Raw genomic sequence first — 26379 nt, forward strand, 5'->3', positions numbered from 1 at the left:
GGACCCTCCTTGCTCCCTGTCCCCTGACTGACCTGACCCCCTATCCACCCCTTACCCCCAACAGACCCCGGGACTCCCATGTCCCATGCACCCCCGCTGCTCCCTAACTGCCCCCTCCAGAGACCCCTCCGCCCCTAACCACCCTCCTGGGATCCCACCCCTCCCGTCCAACCCACCCTGCTCCCTGTCTGCCCCCACCCCTTATCCAACCCCCGACCCGGACCCCTTACCATGAGGCTCCCCGCTCATCCGGAGTTTTGTCGCTGCCGTGCGCACGCAACCCCGCCCCTAAGAGCGCTGTGCGCGCCGTGGCGTTGCTCCGGATGAGCAGGGAGCGGTTTTCCCTCCCCACGGAGCTAAACGTTGCCCCGCGGGAGTGTGCAGCCCCGGCCCCCAGAGCGCTGCGTGCATGGCGGCAGGACTCCAGGGGAAGGGGGGGAAAGCGGGGGAGGGGCCAGCGGCTTGCTGCGCTCTGTCCACGTTCCGGCCAGGCAGCGCAGACCCTGCAGCTTGCCGCGTCGGCAGGATTTATAATGGCACACTGAAGTCCCGGCAAACTCCAGCGTGCCATTAAAAATCGACTTGCGTGCCATGGGTTGCCGACCCCTGAGCTACTCCATGAAAACTGCCTAGAAACTTCAGATATGAGGGCAGGGAACAGACTGAGGCTAAGAAGCCAACCCAACCTGATATGAACCCCAGGCAGAAGAGAACACTCTCTGTTCATCAGGGACAAGTGCCCTCATGTTCAGTGCATGGTGATTTAGAATGACTGACTTTGGATGAGTCACAGCAACAGGCTAGTAAGGGCCTGGACAAAACCTAAAGAGCGTGGTTGGCTACCGACACCGCTGCCATGAGGGAATAGTGTGAACTTAGATGCCAAACGACTAATCGACAAGGTTGGTAGCAGGTGAGAGAATGGGCTCAGACCAAAACATGGTGGCCTATTCTCATGTGGGCAGCCAGAACACTCCCAAAGAGAGTACCCCTTTATGGAATGTGAGTATCCCAAAGTTTGGACAGTGGAAAGCTGAGTGTGGAAGACCGGACCTGCCAAAGTAATGGTCACTGTATGGATCAATGGGACAGAAGTGCAAGGTCGGTTGGACTCTGAATGTAGCCAGAAGGGACCCCAGGGGAAACAATCTTCCTACAGTGCATTCACACTCATCTGAAGGCCTATCTCTGCAGATGCCTATGGCTGTCTGTGAGATGACATATGGCCCTACCCTCACTGTTGTCCTATCCTGGGATTAACAGTACCTGTGGGAAATTATCCATGAGCTAAGAAAATTGGATACAGTGGCTGCTGAACCCAGTTCTGGTACCTGGGGAAGATCCTGAAATGATGGATCTAGCTGAGTTAAGAGACTTAGGCAACCCCCTTTAGGGAAATTCAAGATTCACAGGTCATAACATCCAGGTTGTAGACAGGAGTGGTAGCCAGGGGACTGCTCCTGCCAGATTTAGGGACCATTGGCTCATGACACAAATTTTGTCTGGGAGCAAAGAGAAGATCTTGTGCGGAGCAGGGCCTACAACTAAATTGCTGCTGTGAATGACAAGGTGGTAGAACCAACATTTGTGGATGTTACCCCAATGTATACTCTGAGGAGAACAACTGTATCACGTCGAACATGACAAATGCATGGGGGAGGAGGGTTCCTTGATTGTACCACTGGATGCTTCTGCAACTAGTACATGATATCACTTGTACTAGGCAGGAGAAGATTTGCATAGACTTCTGAAAACTTAGTTCAGTCTCAGTTTGATGAACACCCAATGCCATGAGCCATTGGAACATTTAGGATCTGCCACAGGCATATCAGTATTTTAGATCTTATATGTGGATATGCATAGGGAGTGTGCAAGTGTTTAAGATTTTGTCTGTAGTTAAAAATAAAAACTCTGGGTACAATAAAGAGAAATTCCTCTATGGAATTTTTAAGAAGGGTGTGGCAACTTGGCATACAGTACAAATTCTCTGTCCAGGAGTAAATTTTAGGATTTCGCTACAATTTTACCACAAATACAAAAATCAGACACAATTTTTGTTCTGATGTTTTCTTTTTCTCTCCACTTTGTGGATTTTAACACTGTTTTATGATTGATGATGGTAAATCACTCCAAAAAAGAAAGTTTTAGAAAATGTATTGCTAGATAATAGTTTCAAATTTCTGTACAGTATTAATGTACACAAATGGCCAGGTCATTAGTCAGCAATGAGATGCTATTATCATCCTACACCTCAAGTCCTTGTATTTTTATGAAAACACTAACTTTCAATAAGTTTGACCCTGGAGAAATTTCATGGAATTTCATTTGCTGGATTTACCATTTGTTTATCTATGCTACCTTTTTTTAAAAAATGTGTTTTTTGTGGGATTGGCTGGGGGGAAATAAAACCCAAGTAGGATTAAATATATATTGATGTATGTCTGTAAATTTACAATTTGCAAGTATAATTCTGGGGGGTGGAAATGAAAGTAAATTTAATGACAGTCCATATGGGTAGCAATGTGGTTTTATTTGTTTGTCTGTTGTAGAATTTAGAATGGCCTTTGACAGACAGTCTATTATTGAAGAATGAATAAGTGTTCGCTTTAGGGGCTTTTTAAAGAACATTTAAAATATCAGTTAAAGGTAGTTTTGTTCCATATAATGCTTTAACAGACAAGTACAGGTGCATTTTCAATGAGGTGGGTATACAAAATGAATGAGCAAAACATAAATCTAAGCTGTTCAAAATTCTAGGCCAGCGTGGTTCTAAGAATATTATTAAAATATGGCTGGTTAAGAATGCCTGGGCTTTTTCATGTCTTGTTCCTGTTCAGACCTCAGTCACATTTTTAGACTGTTGGTTTGTTTTCCTCCTCTGATTGATGTTTATGGAAGCAGTTTGAGTTTAATGGGAATCTGAATTCATTTGAACTAAGATTTTTGGTAAGCAGAGGAGTGAACTGTGTTCTCAAAATATTTTTCTGTTTATTGAATCAGTTTCAAAAAACAAAGGCATAACAGATATATTGATTAGTTTCTATACACAAGGATAAATAGATTTCTAACATATTGTCCTCCTTTCAAATAGGTTGTGAAGATGAGAAAAGAGGTGAAGAAGGCCAGAGTTCTTACCATTCGCAAACTCACCAGACATATTGCAAAACTTAAATTAAAAAAGTTAGTTTAATATTAATATTCCTTTTTTATAAATATTTTAAAGCTGCATTTTTTTTAAATGACTTAGATAAATATTGGATAAACTATGGGTAAAAATGAGTGTCTACATAATGTTATTTAACACTCCACACATTTGAGGTAGATAGTGGGGCAGTAAATTAATTGGATAGTTAATACTTTTATTAAAACACAATATGTTTTTAGAATGGGATTGGTCTTGAACTGTACTTTTATGAATGTGCATTATTAAGTGTGTAAGATGTAGTAAATCTTATTTATAGATTTGTGTCAATATTTTACTTATCTTAATATACTTTAAGGTAATATGAATCTAAAGACAATTTCCCAAAGCAGACTTGAAGTAAAGTTTTCAGAAGTGCTTAAGTGACTTTGGAGCCCAAGTCCCATTTTCAAAACTGGTTTAAACACTTGACTGAAGTAATTTTGAAAATGAGATTTATACTAAATCACGTAAGCATTTTAGAAAAGTTTAGCCTTTGTTTTAGAACATCACTGTGTTACAGAAAGCTTCAGCTTCTTCCTCAGTGCAAAGTTCAAAGTCTCAGTGCAAGGAGCACTTTTCAATATGCTTTGAACAAATAAGCACTGTTTTTGAAACTTGTTAATAATGTTTTTAATCAGTGTTAGTGTAATTAATCTTTCAGATGGGGCAAAATGATTTGTGACCCCGTTAGTACAGGAGACCAATGAAAGACGACAAATCTACTGTTGTGTTTAAAATGTGAAGAATATAGCTGGGTTTTTTTAGATACTTCATCCACTATAGCAAATTGTGTACGATTTTTGGCAATATCGTGGCCTCCATTACATATTTAAATTTTGTAATTAACATTTAATTTTATTGTAAATTTTACTCAGTAAAGTACCTCTTGCCATCTAAATTTTCAGGATTCTATTTTCAGCAAACTCACTTTTTTTTTTTTTTTTTGGTAGGTGGGTATTCTTTAATCCCTATCTTCTCTTAAGGTTTGATTATTATATCCTATCTAGGGTCATTCAAAACTTAATCATAATGTACTTACACAAACTTTCAGCCTAATAATCATTCTCGGGCTTGATTAATCTCTTATCTAGTTTGAGCAACCTTGACTTACACTGGTGCTAAACAATTTATAGTGTTCTCTAGACACTACATTTAATTCAACAGCTCCTATAGAGAATACAGCAGATTCTTCTGATTTTAAAAAAGTCCTTGCCAAAATGTTGCTATCAGATATATTACTACTTGCCATAATGTTTTTAGAATTGTCATTATATTTCTTCTGCTTGCTAATTTCATCTGTAAAAGCTGGGGGCGCATTGATGTTTCTATGTTTAGTTGGTTGTTCTGAAAACTTATATTTAACATAAAATAGACATGAACAGTAAAATGAAATTGTTTGTTGACTTTTGGGATTTATTTTGCTGCAAATAGTAACTTCCTTGTTGAGAAATGATTGCAAATCAATATGTTACCCAGTTAAACACAGTCTTTATCTACAGGGGTTCGGAAGATGTGGTACTAAAGAACCAAAGGCGAGCAGAGAGATTACTAGAAGAAATTCATGCCATGAAGGTAATATCTTCATATACATGTATTTAATATTTAGTGTCACTTATTTTAGTAACAAAAGCCTGGGCTTGTTTTTGCGGAAGGTGAAATCATGCATAGATCTGTTTTGACTGTAAATGTAACAGAGTGGAACATTAAGAATTTTGTGTATTCCATGTTTGTTGCTATACCTGTCAAGGTGTTAAACTAATTTGACTGAGACTTGCCAGACTAAACTTTCATCTGTTCAGAAATGCTCCATTGCCTGAAGCTTTCACGGTAACAGTTACAAATATAGGAATTTAAATATTTGTACTGTTCAGGGGTGTAGATCTGTTGAAATTGAAGTTTCAGTGGACTGACGAGACATTGAATCAGACATATTTTCCCCTCTTTAGACAGGGTGTTTGTTAGCATAACTTTCAAGTCATAAATTTCTCTAACATTGTGACATGTAATTAAATGTCTGGTTGTCTGTTTTATAACAACTTTAAAACCATATTTGACTAATAATTATCCTAATGACAGGTTGAATTTTCATGAAGGTTTTTTTTAAAATTATGAATATTGTATTTGAGTAAAATTCCAGCATTCAAGTTTGAGCATAAGGATGCATTATGCTCCGAGTGCTATTTTCTCAGTTAGATAATTGCTGAATCCCCATCACTGTACCTGTTGTGTCTTTCCTCCTGATGTCTCTGGAGACTCTAGGTTTGAGTCATGTACAAAGGCATGCAAATTGGAAAGTCTTTATTGACGATGTAATAGTAAGTAAGCTGTTCTTGGGCAGATCTGTAAACTAGTTGGGTAAGTTCTCTTCTCCAGCACATTTCTCTTACAACTGATTCAAAACCAGGCAGTCTCAACAGATAAACAAGAAATAGACAGAAAAGCCTCTCCCATGTGGGTAATGAGAATACATAAAGTACTGCATTTTCACATGGAAAGCAATTAAAGAATGTCAGATAATTGATTCAAAGGCATTCCATGTGTAACCTTTCTGCTAGTAGGGTTGGCAGCAACAAGGGCATTTATATTAGGGGATTCTCTATAGTTTCTGTCTTTCTTTTTGGCTCAAACCCCCGCCAAGTAATCTGGGAACCTATAACCACTCTGGGTGCCTTTGCCAAGCTAATCTGTACCCAGTCACAAGCACAGAGGTTTAAACATGAACTTTATTGGGGGAGAGGGGCGAAAAGGGAAAGAGCAGGTTGAACTGAGATAAGTATTTACAATCTAACACCTTCCACCACCATTTACCTCAGAAGGGTGGAGGGAAAGCTCAGTGGTTTGAGCATTGGCCTGCTAAACCCAAGGTTGTGAGTTCAGTCCTTGAGGGGGCCACTTAGGGATCTAGGGCAAAATCAGTACTTGATCCTGCTAGTTAAGGCAGGGACCTGGGCTCAATGACCATTCGGGGTCCCTTCCAGCTCTATGAGATAGGTATATCTCTATGCGTAAGTCACAGTCCCAAACAATTGGTCTTTCAATGGGCAATACTCTCGCTCTGCTTTTTTCCTGTTGGAAGCTGTAGCCTGTGGATGAATCCAACTGTCGCTTTGCTCTGCCTGCTGGGTGCTGTGGCTGGGCCCAGTTGCTGCTACTCAGTCCGGAACTGTTGCTGGGCTCTGACTTCTGCTTGCCACTGGCTAGATAATGAGCCTCCGGTGAGCTCTCCCCACATAAGGCAAGTACAGCTTTTAGCTCGACTCTTTCAAATACACAGGAATCAGTGGCCTCAAGAACCCATCAGAGTCCTTGTCACCCGAAGAGGTATTCCCAGCCGCAGTTAGGAATGTGCAGTCTCTATCCCCCTTGCTCTTTAGCTCTGTCCAGGGCCTCTTACTCCACCTCAGCAAACATCAGTTTTCATCAGGATGACGCCAAACACAGTCATTGTTCAGACTTTGCCCAGGTGGGTTTCCAACAGGGCAGTCTCAAAAATATGGGCCCCAAGTCAGAACTTAGTCAAATTATATCCCAGTGTCCCCAAACTACCTGCAGTTGGTAAGCCTCTCTGTCAACTCCCCTTGTTCTTCAACAGATGTCTGAAGAAGAGGTTACTGTAAGCTCAAAATCTCGTCTCTCTCACCAACAGAAGTTGGCCCAATAAAAGATATTATTTCACCCACCTTGTGTCTCTAATACTTGGACCTGACATGGCTACAACCACACTGCATCAGAAAGCTCACTCAGTTACCTCCCCTCCTTCATAGGCATCAAGCCACACAGCTTGCACATGCTTGTGACTTCTCCTTACCTCACATTCTTTACCTGTTGGCTTATTCATTGATTTTTTTTTCTTACTTGTCCAACAACTGTAGCATGAGACTTAAATACATTTGAGCATTATTGGTAATCTTATTGTAGGCACTTTGTATCCTAATTATAGGAGCCTATAAAAGATTTGAGCTATGGCAATTTAATATAAGAACAAGCAACATTTGTGAAAACTTTAGGTTTAGGACCTGGTTTGATCAACTGTTTAATAATAGCTGATGCTTTTTAGATCAGCACAAATACCAAGGCATAGACTATGCAGTTTCATATTTGTACGACATATCATTTTAAAAGATTGTATTATTTTTTTTTTTTTTTTAAAAAAGGTGTAAAGCAACTGCATGTAACTCAGCTTGGAAGGATTAGATTTTTATAAGTAAATGTCAGTTAAGTCAATTTCGCTTGCGCACACCCAAACTAACTAAAAAAATATTTCCATCGATAAAAGAAATTTACAGATAGGCAGCATAAGAAAAATACTGCTTCAGAACTTAATGGTTTGCTTTGAGAATATTTATTATATATATTTTGACATGATGTTGACAATTTGTTTTAATGGTTATGAAGCTTTAGCTTTTTGACTCAGTGTCCACTGTCATTAAGTAATTGTCTCTGCTTCCCCCTCCCCCACAATTATGAAGATTTAAGTGGATAACAATAGAAAAAATACTTAAGAATAAACATTGATAAGAATTCTGCCAAGCCTACATGTAATGCCTAGATATATCATTTGCCACTAAACACCCTAGATAGTAGTATAGATGTATGTGTTAGTAAAGATTGCAATTTTACCATATTGAACCACTTGTAAAGAATTTTAGACTCAACTGAACTTATGTACCATAACAAATATGGTACTTTTTAAAAAATATTCCCATCATACATATAATGCCTGTATGGCAAAATAAGCAACTTATTGTCAAATTCTACTCGCCATTGATGTTAAAATATAGTATGTATGAAAAGTACTTTTCTCAAATGAGATGGGGAAACTTGCCCATCCTCACTCTCTGCACATCTGTTTCTCAGATGCTCTTTCACTCTGTCCAGTATTCCATGTTTTGGCAGATGTTACAAGAATCTCAGTTTGCTGGTGCATTCCTTTTCATAGTAAAAATCTTTCTCGGTAGCATCAGTTCCCTGAGAGTAATTTCGAAGTTGGGTTTTCCTTCAGTCCTAAGACCAAGCAACTTTGACAAGACCAGCCTAAGACAAGCCTCTTCAGCTGTATGTGTTCCTCTTCTACAACTGGGAATCTTATTTGACTTTTGGATTTGGAAGCTTGGTAGAATATGTCAGAGTTGAAATGGAGAAGTATGGCAGTCGCAGTGGAAGTGCTTCATTATTGACTATATAAAGTTTGTGTCCTGCTTCCAAATCCAAAAATGATGTAGGTGACTTTGTTTTGGTTTTATTTGTTTTGAGGGGTTTTTTTGTTTGGTTGGGTATTTTGTGTGTGTTTTGGTTTTGGTTTTTTTAAGGTTCTGTAAAAGATTGGAATTTTTCGAACCAATTCTAGCTGTCTGTACTTGGGGAAAAGTCTCAAACCTCAACTTTACTCTTAGGCTCTTTTTGAATTATTGATGCTAAGAGTTCAATGGGGAAATGTGTGATTCAGAACTTGTAGAAAGGAGCTGACGTATCAACTTTCTGTCCCAAGAGAGGCACTCTGCTGTGTGGTTTCAGCTGTAACTCTTAATTAGTGCTTTCTTAGGTCTGCCATTTTGGGCTAATGTTTCCTACCTATATGTTGTCTGTTAGCAGGATGTAGCCCTTTTTGCTGTCCCTGAATCTTGCAGTTGTTCAACATTAATTTCTAAAAATTATATAATACTTCAGAAGTATAAACAATCAGACAAGACAAATATCCACAAGATAAGATACAAGACATTAGTTCAGGAAAGTGAGTGTGACAATTACTGAATTATTAACTGTATTTTATTTCTGCTCTACCTTCTGATCATCTTAGTAAGAGATCCCATGCCTACATGCTATACAGCCCAAGTATGTTTTCTATTGTTGGCCTGAAATATGTGACCTGCAGCACACTATGTTGCCTTTTGTTCTCTGAGTAGGATTGGAGCTTGTATTTTTTTCTTCACGCCCAAAAGCAGGGGTCGGCAACCTTTCAGAAGTGGTGTGCCGAGTCCTAGTTATGTAAATACTGTAAAATCATATATTGAAAAATTCATATTTTGTTAACTTTCAAGCCAAAAAGAACCCCAGTTTGGAAGCCTGATTTGACTTTTCACTGAAATCATATCTTTAATGTGGGCATTCTGAATGAACAAGTAGTACATAAACTTTTCCAGATTACTGGGGGCTTAAGGTATGGCCATATATCATTCTCAAGAAAACTACCCAGATTTTTAATAAAATCTTCCTAAGCTGTGACCTCTGATGTTGATAGAGCACTTTTAATATTAAATGCAAAACTATGCTTTGATATAATATGAATATTGGTCACTAAAGATAAGTCTAGAAATATAATGTTCTACAACCAAGTTAACTCAGTCATTTTTCACTTATTTTCTATGATCTCTATAATAAGTTGAGACAGAGAGCATCCACCAATTCAGAGACCAGACCTCTGGATTAGTTTGCCCACAATCAGCAACAGACAGAGCACAGATGAATGCTTCAGGTAGATGTTCTGAGGGTCTCCGAGAAATGGGTCCTTTGCATGCTTCAGTTCACCACCTCCATCTAGAGCTATATGTGGCTGTCCTCTGAGCTCTGTTTTTTCTCTGCATTTTTGTTTTACTTCAGTTTTTTTCACACTTTTTTTGTTTCTCTCTCATTTGCTTTGCCTTTGCCTTCAAAAACCATCTTCAGAGTCTTCTTCACTTGACCTGTTCAGACATACAGCTGCAGGACCCAAGCTGTCAGTCCCTGATGCCCTGATGAGAAACTTAAAGAAGATAAAGACAAGGAAGGCAAATTTAGAGAGGAAAAACACAATAGCGGGCAGATAAATTAGCTGGGTTAGAGGCTACAAAATAAAATGTTATCTCTAGAACCTATTTAATCCATACAGTTTTTCTTCTGCACTTTTTTCAGTAGATGGCTACTATAACAATATTTAGCATGTACCATATAGATGTGGCTACGCAAAGTTATTAAGGTTGCTACAGATTTAAAGGAAATGCAGCTTTCTCAGGAATCTCAAGAAAGGAAACGTCAGTACAAGTTAAAGTCCTTTTAGTTTTCTGTGTAAAATCAGCAGAGGCAGCCTTTTTGTTCTTTCAGAACTAATCGTTGATTTTTTTTTTCTGTTTCAACACGCAGAGGGCCAGAGCTAGACCACCCTTCTCCATCAACAAGGCTAACATTTAAATAAATAAATAAATAAATCAATCAAACCTGGGAAAACTTGCACTGGCTTCAGAAGTGATCAGAAAGTGGTAGTCTGACCCCCCTTAATCAGTTTCATAAAGTTCTCATTTCAGGTACACTATATGAAGAAAATGTCTGTCTTAAGCTTGATTTAGGATTTTGTTATCTTGGAGCAATTGCATTCTTGTTGCTCCTGTTCATCATTTCCAGAGCAACACTAAAGCATCATCTTTGCACAGAAAAGTCTAGGGAATTTGAGCCCTAGTCTGAGGGACTTCTCTCCTCAGCCAGTGTAATGAGCTTTGAATTTCTGCTTGGAGACCCTCTACCTGTTCATCTTTCTGGAAATTATCAACATTCAATTGAATTAAAAAATAGCAGGCCTTTTTGTACTGATTCTTTCTCCTTTTCTGGGATCTGAATCTCATTATTGACCAACATTTAAATAATTTCAGTCTAGCCATGATTATCCTGAATTCTTTTTTTTCTTCCCTTTCTACTGGTGACATATGTATCTGAAAGACATCTTAGTGCTTAATTACCGGGAGATCTGCTGATCAGCACTGTCTCCATGCAACACAATAAGAGTTGTAAATGCTCTGCCCTTTTCAGGATCAGACCTTTAACTATAAGGAAAGCTTAAGTAACTAGGCCTGGAAAGTGAATTTTCCCAAATGTATTTTCATGGTTTGTGTATGCGTGTTATAATGTGTATAGTGTGTTAAAAATTTCGCTCAAATGTACATTTTGTGTGCCCCATTTCTCTGCTTTGCATAACCAAACTAGTTTGGAGGAGGTATTTTTGTTTTTCATTTAATTTTAAGAGCAAATTAAGGTTGCATGCCAGCATGCAAAGGTCCTAATATGGCCATATTAGGCCTGAACTTTGTCCCTGTATGTGTTAGGTTCAAGAAGAACTGCTGTCTTTTCTGTACCCAGACCTCATCCCCTTCCCCTGCATCCACTCTTCTATCTAGCCAGGACCACCCAACCCCTCTCCTCTCCAGTTTAACAACATGGGAAGGGTAGAGTAGTTGCCACAGCTTGACACCAGATTTAGCGCTAATTTTATTTCTTAGATAATACAATAGCAGATAACTAATTTTATAGCCAGTATACCATGTTGGAGGATAATGTTATACCATACCTGAAGAACAACAAATATTGTGCCATGTTACAGAGAATTAACTTTTTAAAAAATCATATATAAATAGTCATAGAGGCAAATAATGGTGAATGTGTTGAAACCGAAGGATATTTTGCCACTTGTAGATAGGAAGAGCTTTTTTTATTTACAGCAAATTTGTTCATAGGGTAAGTTATATGACTGTGGTTTGGAACAGAATTTATTATTGATGCTTATGTATCTTGGGGTTTTTTGGTAATGCAGGGAAATTAAAGGAAAAGTAATCGCTTTAAATAACAGTAAAACGTGTTTAGAGTCATTGCATTTCTCAAGCACAAGAATTAGGAATGTGTTTTATGTGGGAGATGGCAGTGGTTAAAAATTCCAGCTACGTGGATGCAAGAACTGGGTTAATTGTTTGCAGGAGTTTTTAGAGCTATTGGAATAGAACAGTGTTTTTGGACTCTTCTGATTTCATTTTGCCAGAATTGAATAAAACATTTATTTTAATGTTTCTCAAAAGAAGAAGAAAAAGAAAAGAACAGTATGATCCTTGGTAGCCTTTTCTATAAGCGATTTACTTTATAGAAATTTAAAAAATGACAAACTGGAAAGATAGGAATATTTTTAAAATAGTCTTTGCCTTGTTTGAAGGGATTTTCCAAATGGATTATGGTTTAACTTTGCAGAGTTTTTTATCCTATTTTTTTTAAAAAGTGTAATATTTAATAATCTAGCTTTCTTTACACTCTGTACTGTCCAAATGTTGAACTACTCAGAAAATAGCCTCTCAATTTTTAAAACTTTTAACAGAAATAGTACTTAGTGTCCAAGATTTAACATACCTGCTCAAAAAATAAGTCACATTCGCACATTGTGTGATTTGCATTATTAGATATTTACTACCATTAATTGACTGTGCCCCTTTAAAAAAAAAAAAAAAGGCACTCTTTTTTTAAGACTGATTTTGTTTTCTTATCCCAAACTTATCTGGAGAATCTCTGTAGTGGAATTATAGAGGAAAGGTAAAGCCCTCCCCTTGATCAATAAAGGGAAATGTGTGGATTCCACTTGCTGGTAGTGAGCAGCGATTAACTGGTCAGTTCTACTAACAGAGCAAGAAGTTGTTGTTTGAGGGGATAACGTGAGGCTCCAGGATGATTTTAAAAGCATGAGCCTTGAGAAGAAAATTAAGATCTAAATTCATGAAAGCCATAGTGCAGTCAATGACATGAGGAAGGAAAGGCCTGGTGGAAAGCTGCAGTCTTTGGAAATGTTTCATTACAGGAAGATACTATTTATGCAGAGGGTTATTCAAGGCAGGTTGGCAGAGAGAAGATGATGGGAAATAAAGATGGAGTTAGTGGGTTTCCACATAGAAGTGATGTCTAAAGCTGATGCTAACTATGAGCTAGAGGTTCCAAGGGAAAGGGGGACAAAAATAAATAATAGGAGGGAAAATGGGAGATTTGTAGACTTTAAACCAAAAGAGTGCTAAGCACATTCTCTTCTTGCAATGGAAAGAATGATCAATACCAAAAATCTCACTTGGATTCAGTGAAGTAAGAAGTGATCCGAAGCAAAGTTTAGGTCATTAACTCATCTAATACAGGGAAATCTCAGAAGCATTACAAGTCTCTTTCGTTCCATTGTTTTCTTGGGTTTGTTTGTTTTTTGTTTTTCTTTATTGATTTTTTAAAAAAAAAATAGATTTCTTTTCTAAAAGACTTATAATGTGAATTCTTGTAAAGTAGCTACTTTTTTGTTTGATCCTTTCAGCTTCTGTAGCCTAGGTTTCAGTCAACATCCCACTGTAAATAATTGTATTAGGCAAGAGCAGTGACTAATATTCCTTGTTGCTGTTTTGCTATATTTTTCTTTTGTCTCACAGCATATGTTTCCAACAAAAATGTGCTATATGTTTTGCTTCATATTAGGCATGGCAACATTCATAAAGTTAGTATGAAAGAATATTTTTAAGGCTTTTGAAAGAATGGTGTGAAGATTTAGAGCCAGGATGCTTTCAAAAGTTTTTCTATGTCTGAAGGTATAGAACATTAAAAGTGTATTAAGAACTCCTAATATGACTCAGTGTATATAAGTTAAAGTGCTTTGAACACCTGTATGGATACAGGCCTTAGGAGAACTAAAAGTTACAGCGGAGTAAGGCCATTTTACTCCTGAAAGAGAGCATTCATAATGGGATTTAACACACTTTAAGTTAATGTACATTGACTTCGCCTTTTTAGGTGATTTACCTTAACTTTCCTCAGTATCCCTAGTCAGTGTTTCTCAAATGTGGCCACCAGTGGCTTTTTGTGCGGCCACAGCCTCCTGGGCCTTGCGGGGGGTGGGGAGGGGCAAAGCAGCAGCCTCTCCGTGGGGTTGTCAGCAGGGTTGGGCCTTGCCTCCCTCTGGAACTGCAATCACCGGAGAAGCAGGAAGCCAGTGTAAGTTCCTTACTTTCCTGGGGGCAGAGAGGATTGGACTTCTGGCTTCAGCCCTGGAGTGAGGGGTGTTGGGCTCTGTCCCCCGGCCGCAGGGTTTCAGGCTCCAGTTGCAGGGCCATGGGCTCCAGCCTCAGTTCCCAGCCATGCAGCACTGGGTGCCAGCCCCGCACTCACCCACACACTTCCCCCTCCCAACTCCCCCCATCGCTCTTGATCCCCACTGTGTTGTCTGGCCCCAGGCTTCAGTCATGCAGGTGCTCCGGTTCCCAGGCTCTGGCTTCAGGTCACCACCACCCCATTTCCCCGGCCCCCGCTGCTTTGCTCAGCACCCCCTACATCCTGCCATCATCCCTGATCCCTGCGGTCTCCCTACCCACCTCCCCATGCAGGTCTTAATTTGTGTCCTAGCTTACCAGGGCTGAGTAAGTCTGTTGTGAAAAGTGATTTGTTAATGTCACTTTTTGCTGCCTCCCAGCTAGCTAGCAAGTCTGCTGCTATGAAAACTGATATTTACAAACATACAAATATCACTTTTCACAGAAGCAGATTTACTGACTAACTAGTCTTAAAAGCAACCAAAAAAAAGCAAAAAAGACAAGAACATGCAAAGCACATTTTGTTTCTGTTCTGTTTAGGTCCAGTAAAGAATAGAGACAATTGTATGTTGCTTTTATTTTTGAGTCTGAAAAAAACCCTACACGAATAAATTACTATGATTTGGACATGTATAGGAAAAATACTTAAATATGGACATAAAGTTAATTAAGTATTTTAGGAAAAAATGTCAGTGGCCACCAGCAAGAGTTGGTGGCCACACTTTGAGGCCACCAAAAATTTGTTATGAGAACCCTGCACGTAGACAAGCCCTTAGACATTCAAGGGCTTATACGTATGAGTATGTGTACACAGTTGTAGGTTTATCTCCCAAACAGCTGGTGGAAGAGCCCCCATCATCAGTTTCCTGTAAAATAGGCTGAATGAAGCAATTGAGATTATATTGAAGGAACAATCCTATATTTCCAGTTTTACAGACAAGATAGCTTAGTACATCATTTCACTATCAAATTTCTAGGATTCTTTTTCTCCTCCCGCCTCCTTCAGTTTAACCCATCTTCCCCCAAAACCATTCCTTTTTTCCCTCTCAATAGAGTTCTCCATTTATACAGTTGCTTAAAGTACCCATAGACCCTCAGTTATGCAGTAACACATCCATCAAATGTTTAGGCAGTATAAGAAGAAAAGCTCAGTGTAAGGTCTGGTCTACAATGGGGGGATATGGGAATTGATCTAAGATACGCAACTTCAGCTATGCCGTTCACATAGCTGAAGTCAAAGTATCCTAGTTCAACTTACTTGGCTGTCCTTGCGGCGGCAAGTCGACTGCCGCGGCTCCCCCATCGACTCCGCTTACTCCTCCTGCTGAGGTGGAGTACAGGCGTCAATTCGGGGATCAATTTATCGCCTCTAGACGAGACGCGATAAATCGATCCCTGATAGATGGATAACTACCTGCTGATCCGGCAGGTAGTGTAGACGTGGCCTAAGTGTGAAAGCTCATCTCTCTCAACAGAAGTTGGTCCAATAAAAGATATTATCTCACCCGCCTTACCTCCCTAATATCCTGGGACCAGTGTGGCTACAACAACACTGCATACACATTTCATGAGGTCCAATAACCTTTTGTTAACTTCCTAAAGTAATAGAGCAGGCTGGACAGCCTCATTAAAAAGGTCAAAAGTTGGTTGCTGTAATCTTACACATTAGTCACTGTCTATTAATTTCCATTGCTCTACTCTTCTCCAGTCCATCTGTCTCCTATTTTGTTGCATGCTGCTAAAGAGAGAGCAGGTGTCCCTGTTCTCCTATCAAATCCATTTGTCTTCCCTTTCCAGGAAGTTACTGTTGTAAAAAATGAAGCTCTGATCTTTGTTCCGCTCCTCTCCCAACCCCACAATTTGTGTTCCAAAGACATTATTTCTACAGTCCACACGTGACTGGGCCTGTCCAGGGATGTCAGTTTATTCTCTTTTTCCCCCATCGGGGTCTTTCTGAACAGAAAAATCTGCAGCCTTTTGTTAAAGTGGTACAGTAAGATGTGGCAAGAGCCACACGCCTAGTCATGATTTTTTCAAGGTCCGATCAATATCAGTAGCTTTAATTACTTACCCTCCAATATAGATATTGTTCTGACATATGAGTGTTTTCCATAGAATTCACCAGTTGCTGAAAATTCAGTTTCATATTTTCTTTTAATTTTGTGATTGTATAGCTGAGTCTAGATAATGGTCTTTCACGTGGAGTTGTTCAACTCTACTCCAGGATACAAGGAGCTGCACTGGCAGATGTATTATTTTGTTGCTTTGGGAAATGAGTTATTCGTATCACCTGCATTTTTTTCTCATTTTTTACAGATGGTTTATTTTTGTTTTATTGGTTAATTTCAGTTTTAGTTCTTTCCTCTTTTGTTTTGTTATATTGAAAACCAGAACATAATAGTGAACGTTGTCTTTAAACATAACAAAAGCAAGAAAGAAAACTGAACCTTACCAATAAAAATAGTAACTTACTAATTTTTTTTAGCTTCCAGGCTTGACTTTACTACTGATCTCTGTAACTAGATAATTGGTGTATTAATATACCTGTTGTCACACAAATGCTAGGCTATGCCTACCCACTCCAGTGTTCATGCTTCGGTGTCAGTTTTCTGCATATCTGAAACTGCTACTCTGTGATCCCAACTGTATTACATTAGTACGTAAGAATTTCTGAGCTATTGGGCACATGGGCCAAAATTAACATTGCCATCATTGTAGAACTTGTTGTTTAAGAACTCTATTTTCATATACCTCAGTATGTGCCCCCATTAAGAAGTCCTTCAGATTTCTTGGCTGATCAATGTGTGTGTAGTTTTTCCTTTAAGGCTAAAATATGTCATATTTGAAAAAACATGGGTATGGTTTACCAAAGGTGGGAATGCTAAAACATGAAGCTTAGTAGGAGGAGGAAAAATACCCAATGTCTGCACCGATTTCCGTTTAATAAAATATTCTTGGAACCAGTTATTCAATTTACTCAATATTTGGTTAAAGTTTTGTTTTGGAATGGAATCTGCATACCCTCTGGGTTGTCTAATTTTACTGCACCTAGTAAAAGTACCTCCTTGAACTTCCTGATTCTAATGTGCTAACCTAAAACAGGTTCCCCTCAGCTCCAGTATCCAGAAACGGCCAAAGAAATATTTAACTTCAGCATTTTTTCTTTTTATAAACATTGATGTCAGGGAGCCTTGATTACCACTTTGCCTGTGTAGTGTAATGGGTTGCATTACAGCTGCTCCTCCCTCTTCCCTCACTCCCCCCAAGAGCTCAAAAATGAGCTACTGTGCAATACGTGGGCAAACTTAACAGCATAAATCTTTCGGTTTATTTTGCACCAGCTCTCTTTATTCAAACAACATCTTAGAAACGTATGACTTATTTTGTTTGTTGTTCAGTAATTGCGCTGGCTGTCATATTTTTACTGACTTTTTTTTAAGGATTCTCCCTGCCTTTCTCTTTCTGGAGTTATTCAGTTATATCAGTTTATATCAGCTGCGCAAACAAAAAGTGCAGAGAATGTTAAATTTACACACACACACACACTGGCACTTACATAAATATGAACTGCCAGGGGAGTAGTTCATGGCCTGGAGTGAACAATAGTTCATTTTCATCGTTATTTTTCAGTTGTGAAGATGGGGATAGGATTTTGACAACCACCTACTTCACAATTCTATTCACTTTAGAGGCACTTGTTGTCATCTTACTCTCACAGCTCTGTGGTGGCAAGTGCATATTTTGTTCCTTCACTCCTCCGCTGGGAAACAACACCAGTGTTTATGTGAATGGCAATAAAGGTATCAAGAGTCTGATTCTGCATACCAGAAGTGTGCAGTAAAAGGAGATGAGTAAATTGAAAGAGAGCTGGGGTGTCTCATTCTATACAATGAACATGATTGCACAGCTGCATAACTACTGCTAGTTGGAGTCAGGAATATGGCCAAGAAAGGAGCATGCAGCAGGCTGAGGACAGCACTTAAACCTATCTCCTCTGCAAAACTCATTTTCCAACACCTGCCTCTTTGCACTTGTGAGATTCAAGGAGCTGGCACACAAAGGTCTGGAGATTTACCTCCACTTTGAATAACTGTGCCTAGTGTTGAACATGATTTTCACCCATGTACAGTTTCCCTTCATATTTGTGTTTCCTGCAGGACATCTGCTTCCCTGGAGGTACAGATTTCATTCGTCCTTTTTTCCCTCTTTCATGGAATCATTTGAATGTCTGATTTGCTCAAGCTTAGGCCTGGTCTACACTACGCATTTAAACTGATTTTAGCAGCGTTAAACCGATTTAACGCTGTACCCGTCCACACTGCGAGGCCCTTTATATCGATATAAAGGGCTCTTTAAATTGGTTTCTGTACTCCTCCCCAACGAGAGAGGTACTAAGCTCGCAAGGAGGCACGGAGCGCAGCACCTCCCCGGCCTCCACTGGGGACTGTTTCTTTGACTTTTTTCAGCTGTCACCCTAATGTTTACACAGAGAATGCTCGGTGGAGGATGTGATAACTGCAGCGTGAAAAGAGCAGTATCTGCTCCTCATCACCCTTCCCGTTGCAGATTGGTAAACAGTTTGACTGCTATCCCGTCGTTCACCTCAGCCCCGTGAGTGCTCTTTGCTGGCCTCAAGGTGAGGTTGGCCGGAGGCCGGCCTGGGTAGAAATAGGAATGATTCCTGGTCCATTCCAGTAGATTGGTGCAGAATGGCTGGGCACCGTCCTCAATCACATAGCAACTGGGGGGGCTGAAGCTTCCAAATCAGCCCCTCCCCTTTTCCTAGTGTAAAAGAAAAATTCTGTACTGAGCCATGGCTCCAGCAGCGGGATGCTGGCTCCTCTCCCCCGCTAATGTTCTGGCTTTGAAAGACTGTCGTAAGCACCAAGGGGCTTGCCTCCCCCTCATTATCTCACTAACAAGCTCTCCTGTTCTTAATACCTGCATTCCTTTATAAAATTCATGACACAAATGGGTTGGGACACTGCCACCGCTAAAGCGCCAGGAAGGTTTTGGGAAGGAGGAAGGGAAGCAACGGCTGGGTTGTTATCAGGGTACCCCCCAAGTCGAATGGCCATGCAAGCTCATCATTTTGCTTTTGCGATCTGACACGGAGCAGCTGTAACTCTGTGGATACAACTGGTTCTCAGTCACACCTTCCCCCCATCATTCTAGCAGGACTGACTCTATTTTAGAAATCATAAAGGAGGGATTTGACTCGGGAGTCATTCCCATTTTTGCCTTTGCACACTCAGCCCGACCCTCAGCCAGGGGCACCATTGAAATTGCAGCCACGACGGTACAAGAAACGACAGAATATACCATCCTTTTAAACACTGCCAATTTCTTTATTACCATGCATGCCTGGAATGAGAACAGAATGAGGTGATTAACTGGTCTCTGCATATCATGAGCAAGCAAACGAATGCTGCTTAGGTGTAGCGTGCAAGTACAGCCTCTGTTGAGCCCGGATCACAGGTACACATAACGGTGACACGTAAAAAAAACAAAAAAAGAAAACCTGAAACTGGCTCCATGGTGCATGGGGTGCCGTGCTACTGGCGTCGAAAATGATTGTCTGCTGTGTTTTCCTGGAGAAGGAATGAAAGTGACCAACACTATAGGCCAGACCCACCCGTGACCAATGTTTTGCCGCCAGATCGCTGATCGCCCAGAATTCAAGGGGCGGAGGGGGGCTGGCGAGCTGCGGGAACTATGGGATAGCTACAGAATAGCTACCCACAGTGCAACGCTCTGGAAATCGACGCTAGCCTCGGACCATGGATGCACACCGCCGAATTAATGTGCTTAGTGTGGCCGCGTGCACTCGACTTTATACAATCTGTTTTACAAAACCAGTGTATGTAAAATCAGAATAATCCCGTAGTGTAGATGTACCCTTAGTAGGGAAGGTGCCTATGAGGAATGACACACACACACACTCTCTCTCTCTCTCTCTCTCTTTGTCTGCAGTGTCCAAGTTGCAGATACTGTACCAGTGATAAAATGCTTAAAATAAAAACAAAGCCTTATTGCAGAGTAGCTTAATTATTTTTTGTTAAGGTCCAAATTTCTTGAGCAAGGTATAGTCAATGTCCACCAAGCTCCTCTCCCCCAACCCTCTGATTGCTCCTCTCCCCGCACTCTCCTGCCAGTTCCCCTTTCGCCCTGCCGAGAGAGTACGGTGACTTTATTTCCCTAAACTGAAAATGGGATGCATGGGTCTGGCCTGAGTCTCTTGGTGTTGTCGTTCATCCCTACCCCCAATTCAACCAAATGACAGAGATAGGGCAGAGGGGGAGAGAAGTGCGTATGGGCTGGGATCTGGGCAACAAAACAGGGTGTGAATGTGAGTAATTTTGAGCTTAGAGCCAGGAGGTAAAGCTGTTGGACTATGATCCAGCTAGTAGTGCGATCCTGTTCTGGGAGCTGGGATAGCAGAGGGGCATGAAGGCATGCTCTGGGTAGCAGGAGAGACCAAGGAGACTCCAGGTAGCAGCTCTGGGGACATCAGGCTGGATGTGACAGAAGTGGGTGACTGGAGGTGGACTGGGGAGGGAAAGCTGGAGAGGACTCCGGGGACTGTCCCAAAGGACAGAGGATGAGTGGGATGTGAGACCAGGGTGCAGGCTTCTGGGACAGCTTGGGGGTAGGGGGCACAAGGCCAGGTGTGTGTGGCGGGGGGAAGGTGTGTTTTGGGGACAGCTCATGGGCGATGGGTACGAGGCCAGGGTTTGGGGGGCACTCTGGGGACTGCCTGTGGGTGATGGGCACAAGGCCAGGATTTGGGGGGTGCTCTGGGGACTGCTCTGGGGTGGGGGGCACGAGGCTGAGGTGGGAGCACTCCAGGGACTGCTCAGAATGTGAGCACTGCTCTACATGGCTCCAGCCTGAGCTCAGCTTAGCTTCAGCCCATGCACAGAAGCAACACATACAGCTGTGGGTAGTGTATGTGTGGGGGAGTGCAAATAAAGGTTCTGGGGGGTCATGTGCCCCCCAATTCCTCATCACGCCTAGAAGTGAGGAGGCAGTACTCTCCCTGGTAGCGGCATTCTCCATGTGTCTGTGCAGCGCAGGAAGGGAGGAAGCAGCAGGGCGGCTAGCTGAGCTGCTCTTCCCCGCTACCCACCACCACATGGGGCTGCTTTGCCTTCCATGCGGCAGGAGTCCCCTACATTGCCTCTCACCAGCAGGTAGTCTGAAAAGCAGGGAGCAGTGCTGCGTCTTCAGCAGCAGAGAAGGTGAAGCAGCCCAATGGGGGAAGGGAGGAAAGTGCTCAACCAGCTACCCTGGTCCCATTCCACACTGCACGGACACGTGGAGAGTGCGGCTGCTGGGGAGGGGGTGCTGCCTCCTCACTTCTGGGCATACCCTCCTGAGACATCTGGAGGAATGGACGGGGGGAGCACATGACCCGTCTGTCCTGCCCACATGTCACCTCTGCCTCTGTGATCCACTGGGCTGGTGGTCCAGATTCAGATTGCAGTGTGCCTATTGACTACCCCTGCCTTATTGTTAGACAAACGTAAAGGGGGTGGGGGGCTAGATTTTGGATGAAAAACCTTTCTTTAATATACTAAGTTGGGGAGGGGGCAAAATAGCTTTTGGTGTCTATCATTTTCATGGAGAACATCAGTCATGATTTTGCACCAAAATATGTTGAATGTTTAATAATATACACACAATGTTGCTTTAGATTGCATCAAAGCCTGTGGCCCATATTTCTTAAATGTGATCGTTAATACCACCACTTTGATCTTGTAGCCTTCCCTGTTGACAAGAGAGTTGAATAGAAAAAAAATTCTTATCTCTTTTCCTTATGCCTACTAGACTGTTAAGATGATAAAGTGAAACAAATCACAGAGGCAGCTTTTTGTTGAATTTATGGCACTGTCAGAAAAGTAGGCTAAATAACAGAGACTGTTGACAATCTTCATTTTAAAAAAAATTTTGCAGGTAAAATTACTGCTTCCGGAGTCTTGTGTAAGTATTTTTGTTACTATTCTGTTTTTCATAGGGATGTAAAAGAGATGGTTTTCACTTTTTTTAAAAATAGTGCTTACAGATGAAACTCTAATTCCCTTCTGAGTCTTGCTCCTGGTTTCATAGGGATGCAGTCTTTCTGGTAGTACAAAAAAATTGATATCCATCTTCTGCCTTATTTAGTCTAAAATTGGGTAAGATCAGTTAACAAAACACAAGACTTTTTAATGTCTTGGCACAGTGACCTGGCATAGACTTCTTTTGTGTGTTCTTTTTCCTCAAAATTAACATTTAATCTGTATATTTTCTACGTTCTGGTTTGTTTCCTCATTGACATCTATTATTTATTTTTATTACCATTGGAATTTAGTAATGGTCTGAGAATATCACACTTACTCAGGCCTTTGAAAAGATCTGTGTATCTCATTCAGAGCTTCTCTGAAAATATGACGTACCAAGTAATACATAACAGTAAACTGACTAAGCCATTCAGGGTTACCGAAGGTGCCAAAAAAGGGTGTCTTTGCAGTGTTGGTGTAGCTGTGTTGGTCCCAGGATACGAGAGACATGGTGGATGAGGTAGTATTTCTTTTATTGGGCCAACTTCCATTGATGAAAAAGCCAGGCTTTTGAGCTCCACAGAGCCCTTCTTTAAGCCAGACCTGAAGAAGAGCTCTGTGGAACTCAAAAGCTTGTGTGATCCACCAACAGAAGTTGGTCCAATTTAAAAAAAAAAAAACCTCACTCACCTTGTGTCTCAAGGATGTCTTATGTCACCCATGATCTTTTTACTGGTAGTGAATTGGGTGATGAAAGAGACCAAAGAACAACCAAGAGATATACAAAGGGCTTTTACGCAGAAGTTGGAGGATCTTGAGTTTGCAGGTAACATCAACTTGCTATCCCATTCCCGTGGAGAGGTGCAACCCGAAACAAATAATCTCCACATCTGTGCACAATTAGTAGGGCTGAAAATCAACATATAGAAAATGAAAAACATGAGAATCAAAACAACAAAAACCACTTTTTGGACTGACATAAAAGCGGTTCAATATTTCACATATGTTGGCAGCATTGTAAGTACAACAGGTGGAACAAGTGAAGTCAGTTAAAGCCAGAATGCTAAAAGCCAGTCATGCCTTTATAACACTAAAACTGGTCTAGGGAAAACAAAACCTTGCACTCTAAATTTAACTTTGAATATTTAACACCATTGTAAAGTCAGTCTCACTATATAGTGCTGAAACTTGGAGACTTAAGATCTTGTTTTCATAAACTGTCTTAGATAAATCTTCAGTGTCAGAGGGCTAGAAAAAAATCACAAGGAACTCTGGAGGAGGACAGCACAGAAATCAATAGAACAGGAAATTACAGAATGAAAATGGAGATAGCTAGCTCATGGAGAAAAACCCGAACAACAACCAGACAGGCATTGGACAGGAACTCCCAGGGCAAAAGATGACGAGGTAGACCCAGGATAACATGGAAATACTCAATAGAAGGATAACTGAATTATCACAATGACATGAGAGGAAGCTAAGACTGAAGCAGGAGAGTTGCAAAGATGGAAGGCAGTTGTTAAGGCACCATGTTCCTTATAGAATAGAGAAGTATGAGGGAGAGAGCAGAGTCCACATGATCAGTTAGTGCGTGGCAGGCTAATGTGCTGTAGATTTACCCTCCACCTCACTTGCTGTGCACTAATTCTCCATCTGGACAAGCCCTTAGTGGCACACATGGATTGCAGTACCATTGTGGATGCAGTAGCTGGAGTGTTACTTTGCAACATGACTGATTTCACTCAAGTGAGGCTAACCTGAGAATAAACAACTCAAGATAACTCCTTCAGTGAAGACATTTCCTCTGTGTCTTGTTCTGAGGTTGATTCAGTGCCAACCCCAAGAGGCTTGATATCTAGTTAAGCTTCTGATTCCAAGCCTTTTGATTCAGACCACTAACAAGAGACAGCTTTTTCTTCTAATGGATGTAGCATGCTTTCCCACCAACTGATGGATACTTCTAGAGAGTAAAATAGGATTTGTTTGTGGTCTACACTATGTAGAAATGTATTGTACATCATTTGGTCCCCCTAACGCTTGATAGTAAAACACATCACAACCACACATGAAAAGAAGCTTGAGAGAGAAGAATTTTTTGGGAGGTTTTTAAAGCACAAAGGGCAGTCAGGTGTCTTTATGGGAAATTTTTTTTCAAGAAATAAAGTTTAGTTTGCAGTCTCTATCCTGATAGTCACAGCCTTCCATTGAATTGGTCTGGTAGACTGCCATCAACGGCAACTATGCTCCACTAAACTAACTAAGGTATTTCTTCTATTTCCTCGGGAGGAAGGAAAGGAGTGTGATGTTGCTTACTGTTTTTAATATTTGGAAGGCTTTCAGATGCTATGTTAATTTAAAAAAAAAAAAATTACCCAATTCTCAAATAGCACTTTTCATCAGCAGATCTCAAAGCACTTTAAAAAAAAAAAAAAAACAGGTCAGTATCATTTTGCAGATGGAGAAGCTCAGGAGCTCAGGCACAAAGAAGTGACTTGGCCAAGCTCACCAGATAGGCGAGTGACAGAGTTAGGAATACAACCCAGGTCTCCTGAGTCTCAGACCAGTACTTTATCCACCAGGCAATAGTTCCTCATTGCGGGGGTGGGGGAGCTGGATGCATAATAACTTACGGTATAACAAAAAGGAAATGTTTAAAAAGCAGTTTTAAATCCATCCTGTTAACTCTGTGACTCTTGTCCAGATTTTGACGTTTAATTTTCAGTACTTGATAAGTTTTCAGACTCGGGTAAGCATCTGGAAACCTGAGTACTTGTCTGAACATATGGACTCCTTTCGGTCCTCCATGCCACAGAAATTACAGAATTAGAGCAGGCTCAGAGATAGGTGATGAGTAAGATAAAGAGCATTGAGAACCTAATATGAAGAGAGATTGAAAATAAGCGGATATAATAAACGTGTATATAATAAAGGATGGTATAGCAAGATAAATCAATAGCTTCTGTTCTTGTCTGAAAAGTCAAGAGAAAGGGACAATTCAATTAAATAAAAGGCGGCAAATTAAAAACTGATAAAATGAGATACTTTCTAACACTTTTCATAATTGGACTCTGGAACTTATTCCCATAGAATATTGTTGAGGCCAAGGATTTAGCAAGATTCAAAAAGAGGTTGGACATTTATATGGCTTGCAAGAATATCTACGGTTGTCATAATTACAAAAAAAAATCTGGAAGGGATACAAAAGCCTATGTTTCAGGGTTTAAGCCAATCTCTAACAATTAGAGATCAGGATAAGACCTACTATGGGGGGCAGGTATCCTAAATCTGCCTACTTTAGCGTTCTTAAACCTTTCAGTGGAGCAGCAAGCAGCTTGTACTGGTCATTGTCAGAAACAGGATGCTCGTCTAGTGGACCTCAGATTTGATCCAGTATGGCGGCTCCTATATTTAAATCTTATATGTCAGTGTATTCCAAAGTGTGTTGTGCACCTCTCTGGACAAATGCCTAGGATCACTAGGGGAGCGGACAGGCCTCTCAATTGTTCATAGAAAGCTTTATGTAAAAAAAATAAAAAAGAAACTAACTTATAGGTGGAGAGAACCTTCAAAGCATGAAGCGACTATTACAGGTCATGGAATCATCTAATCTAGCACCCTGCTCTGAGGCAGGACCAAGTAAACCTAGACCATCCCTGACAGATGTTTGTCTAGCCTGTTCTTAAAAATCTCCATGCAGTGGTGTCTACCTCAGTCTGCAGAGCAGCTGAAACAGTAATTTTGATAGGCGTGAACAGTTCCATTCATCTCAATAGGGAGTTAACTCAGTTATAACGCCAGTTATGTTTTAAAAATCACTCATTGTCATCGGCGATCCCTCAATTTAAGGATAATCTCTACCACAGGTTTATATATGGGTTCTGAAATGACTCAGGAGTCCGATCCTGGAACTAAAAAAATCCACATACATTAATTGCAGACATTTCCTGGCAGATCTGCCTGCTGGAAGAAAATTTGTTTTTCTTTCCGTCTTTCTTTTCAGCTTTGAGGGCAAGGCACTTCTCCACACAGTGGGCCACTGTCTGATGGAGGATATGGAGCCACTGAGGCTGGTTGGTGGCTAGTGATGTCCACATCAGTTTTCTTGGGATACGTTTCAGTGTGCAGCATTTTCTCTGACCAACGTGGGATCTCGGACCATGGGTGAGCTGAGAGTAGTAGACTTGTTTTGGGAGGCGAGACTTTGGCATCCGGACACAATGTTCAACCTAGCAGAGTTGGTGCATGAATATCATTGCTTCAATGCTGGTGACATTGGCTTCAGTGAGGATGCTGGTGTTAGTGCAGTAATTTTCCCACT

General features: G+C 40.8%; 1 protein-coding gene across 3 annotated transcripts in view; it reads left to right on the forward strand.

Moving 5' to 3' along the window:
• SRFBP1 (serum response factor binding protein 1) overlaps positions 1-26379 on the forward strand; it is a 122714-nt gene that overhangs the window by 38892 nt on the left and 57443 nt on the right. The window contains exons 2-3 of one of the 3 annotated variants that reach the window (XM_032790783.2): positions 3092-3180; positions 4684-4756. The exons of 1 other annotated variant lie outside the window; for it this stretch is intronic. In XM_032790783.2, the coding sequence (XP_032646674.1) occupies positions 3092-3180; positions 4684-4756 (162 nt within the window). The remainder of the gene's footprint in view (positions 1-3091; positions 3181-4683; positions 4757-26379) is intronic. One more of the 3 variants, XM_032790784.2, reaches the window with a different exon arrangement.

Source organism: Chelonoidis abingdonii, chromosome 6 (genome assembly GCF_003597395.2).
Source record: "Chelonoidis abingdonii isolate Lonesome George chromosome 6, CheloAbing_2.0, whole genome shotgun sequence".
Classification (NCBI taxonomy): domain Eukaryota; kingdom Metazoa; phylum Chordata; order Testudines; family Testudinidae; genus Chelonoidis; species Chelonoidis abingdonii.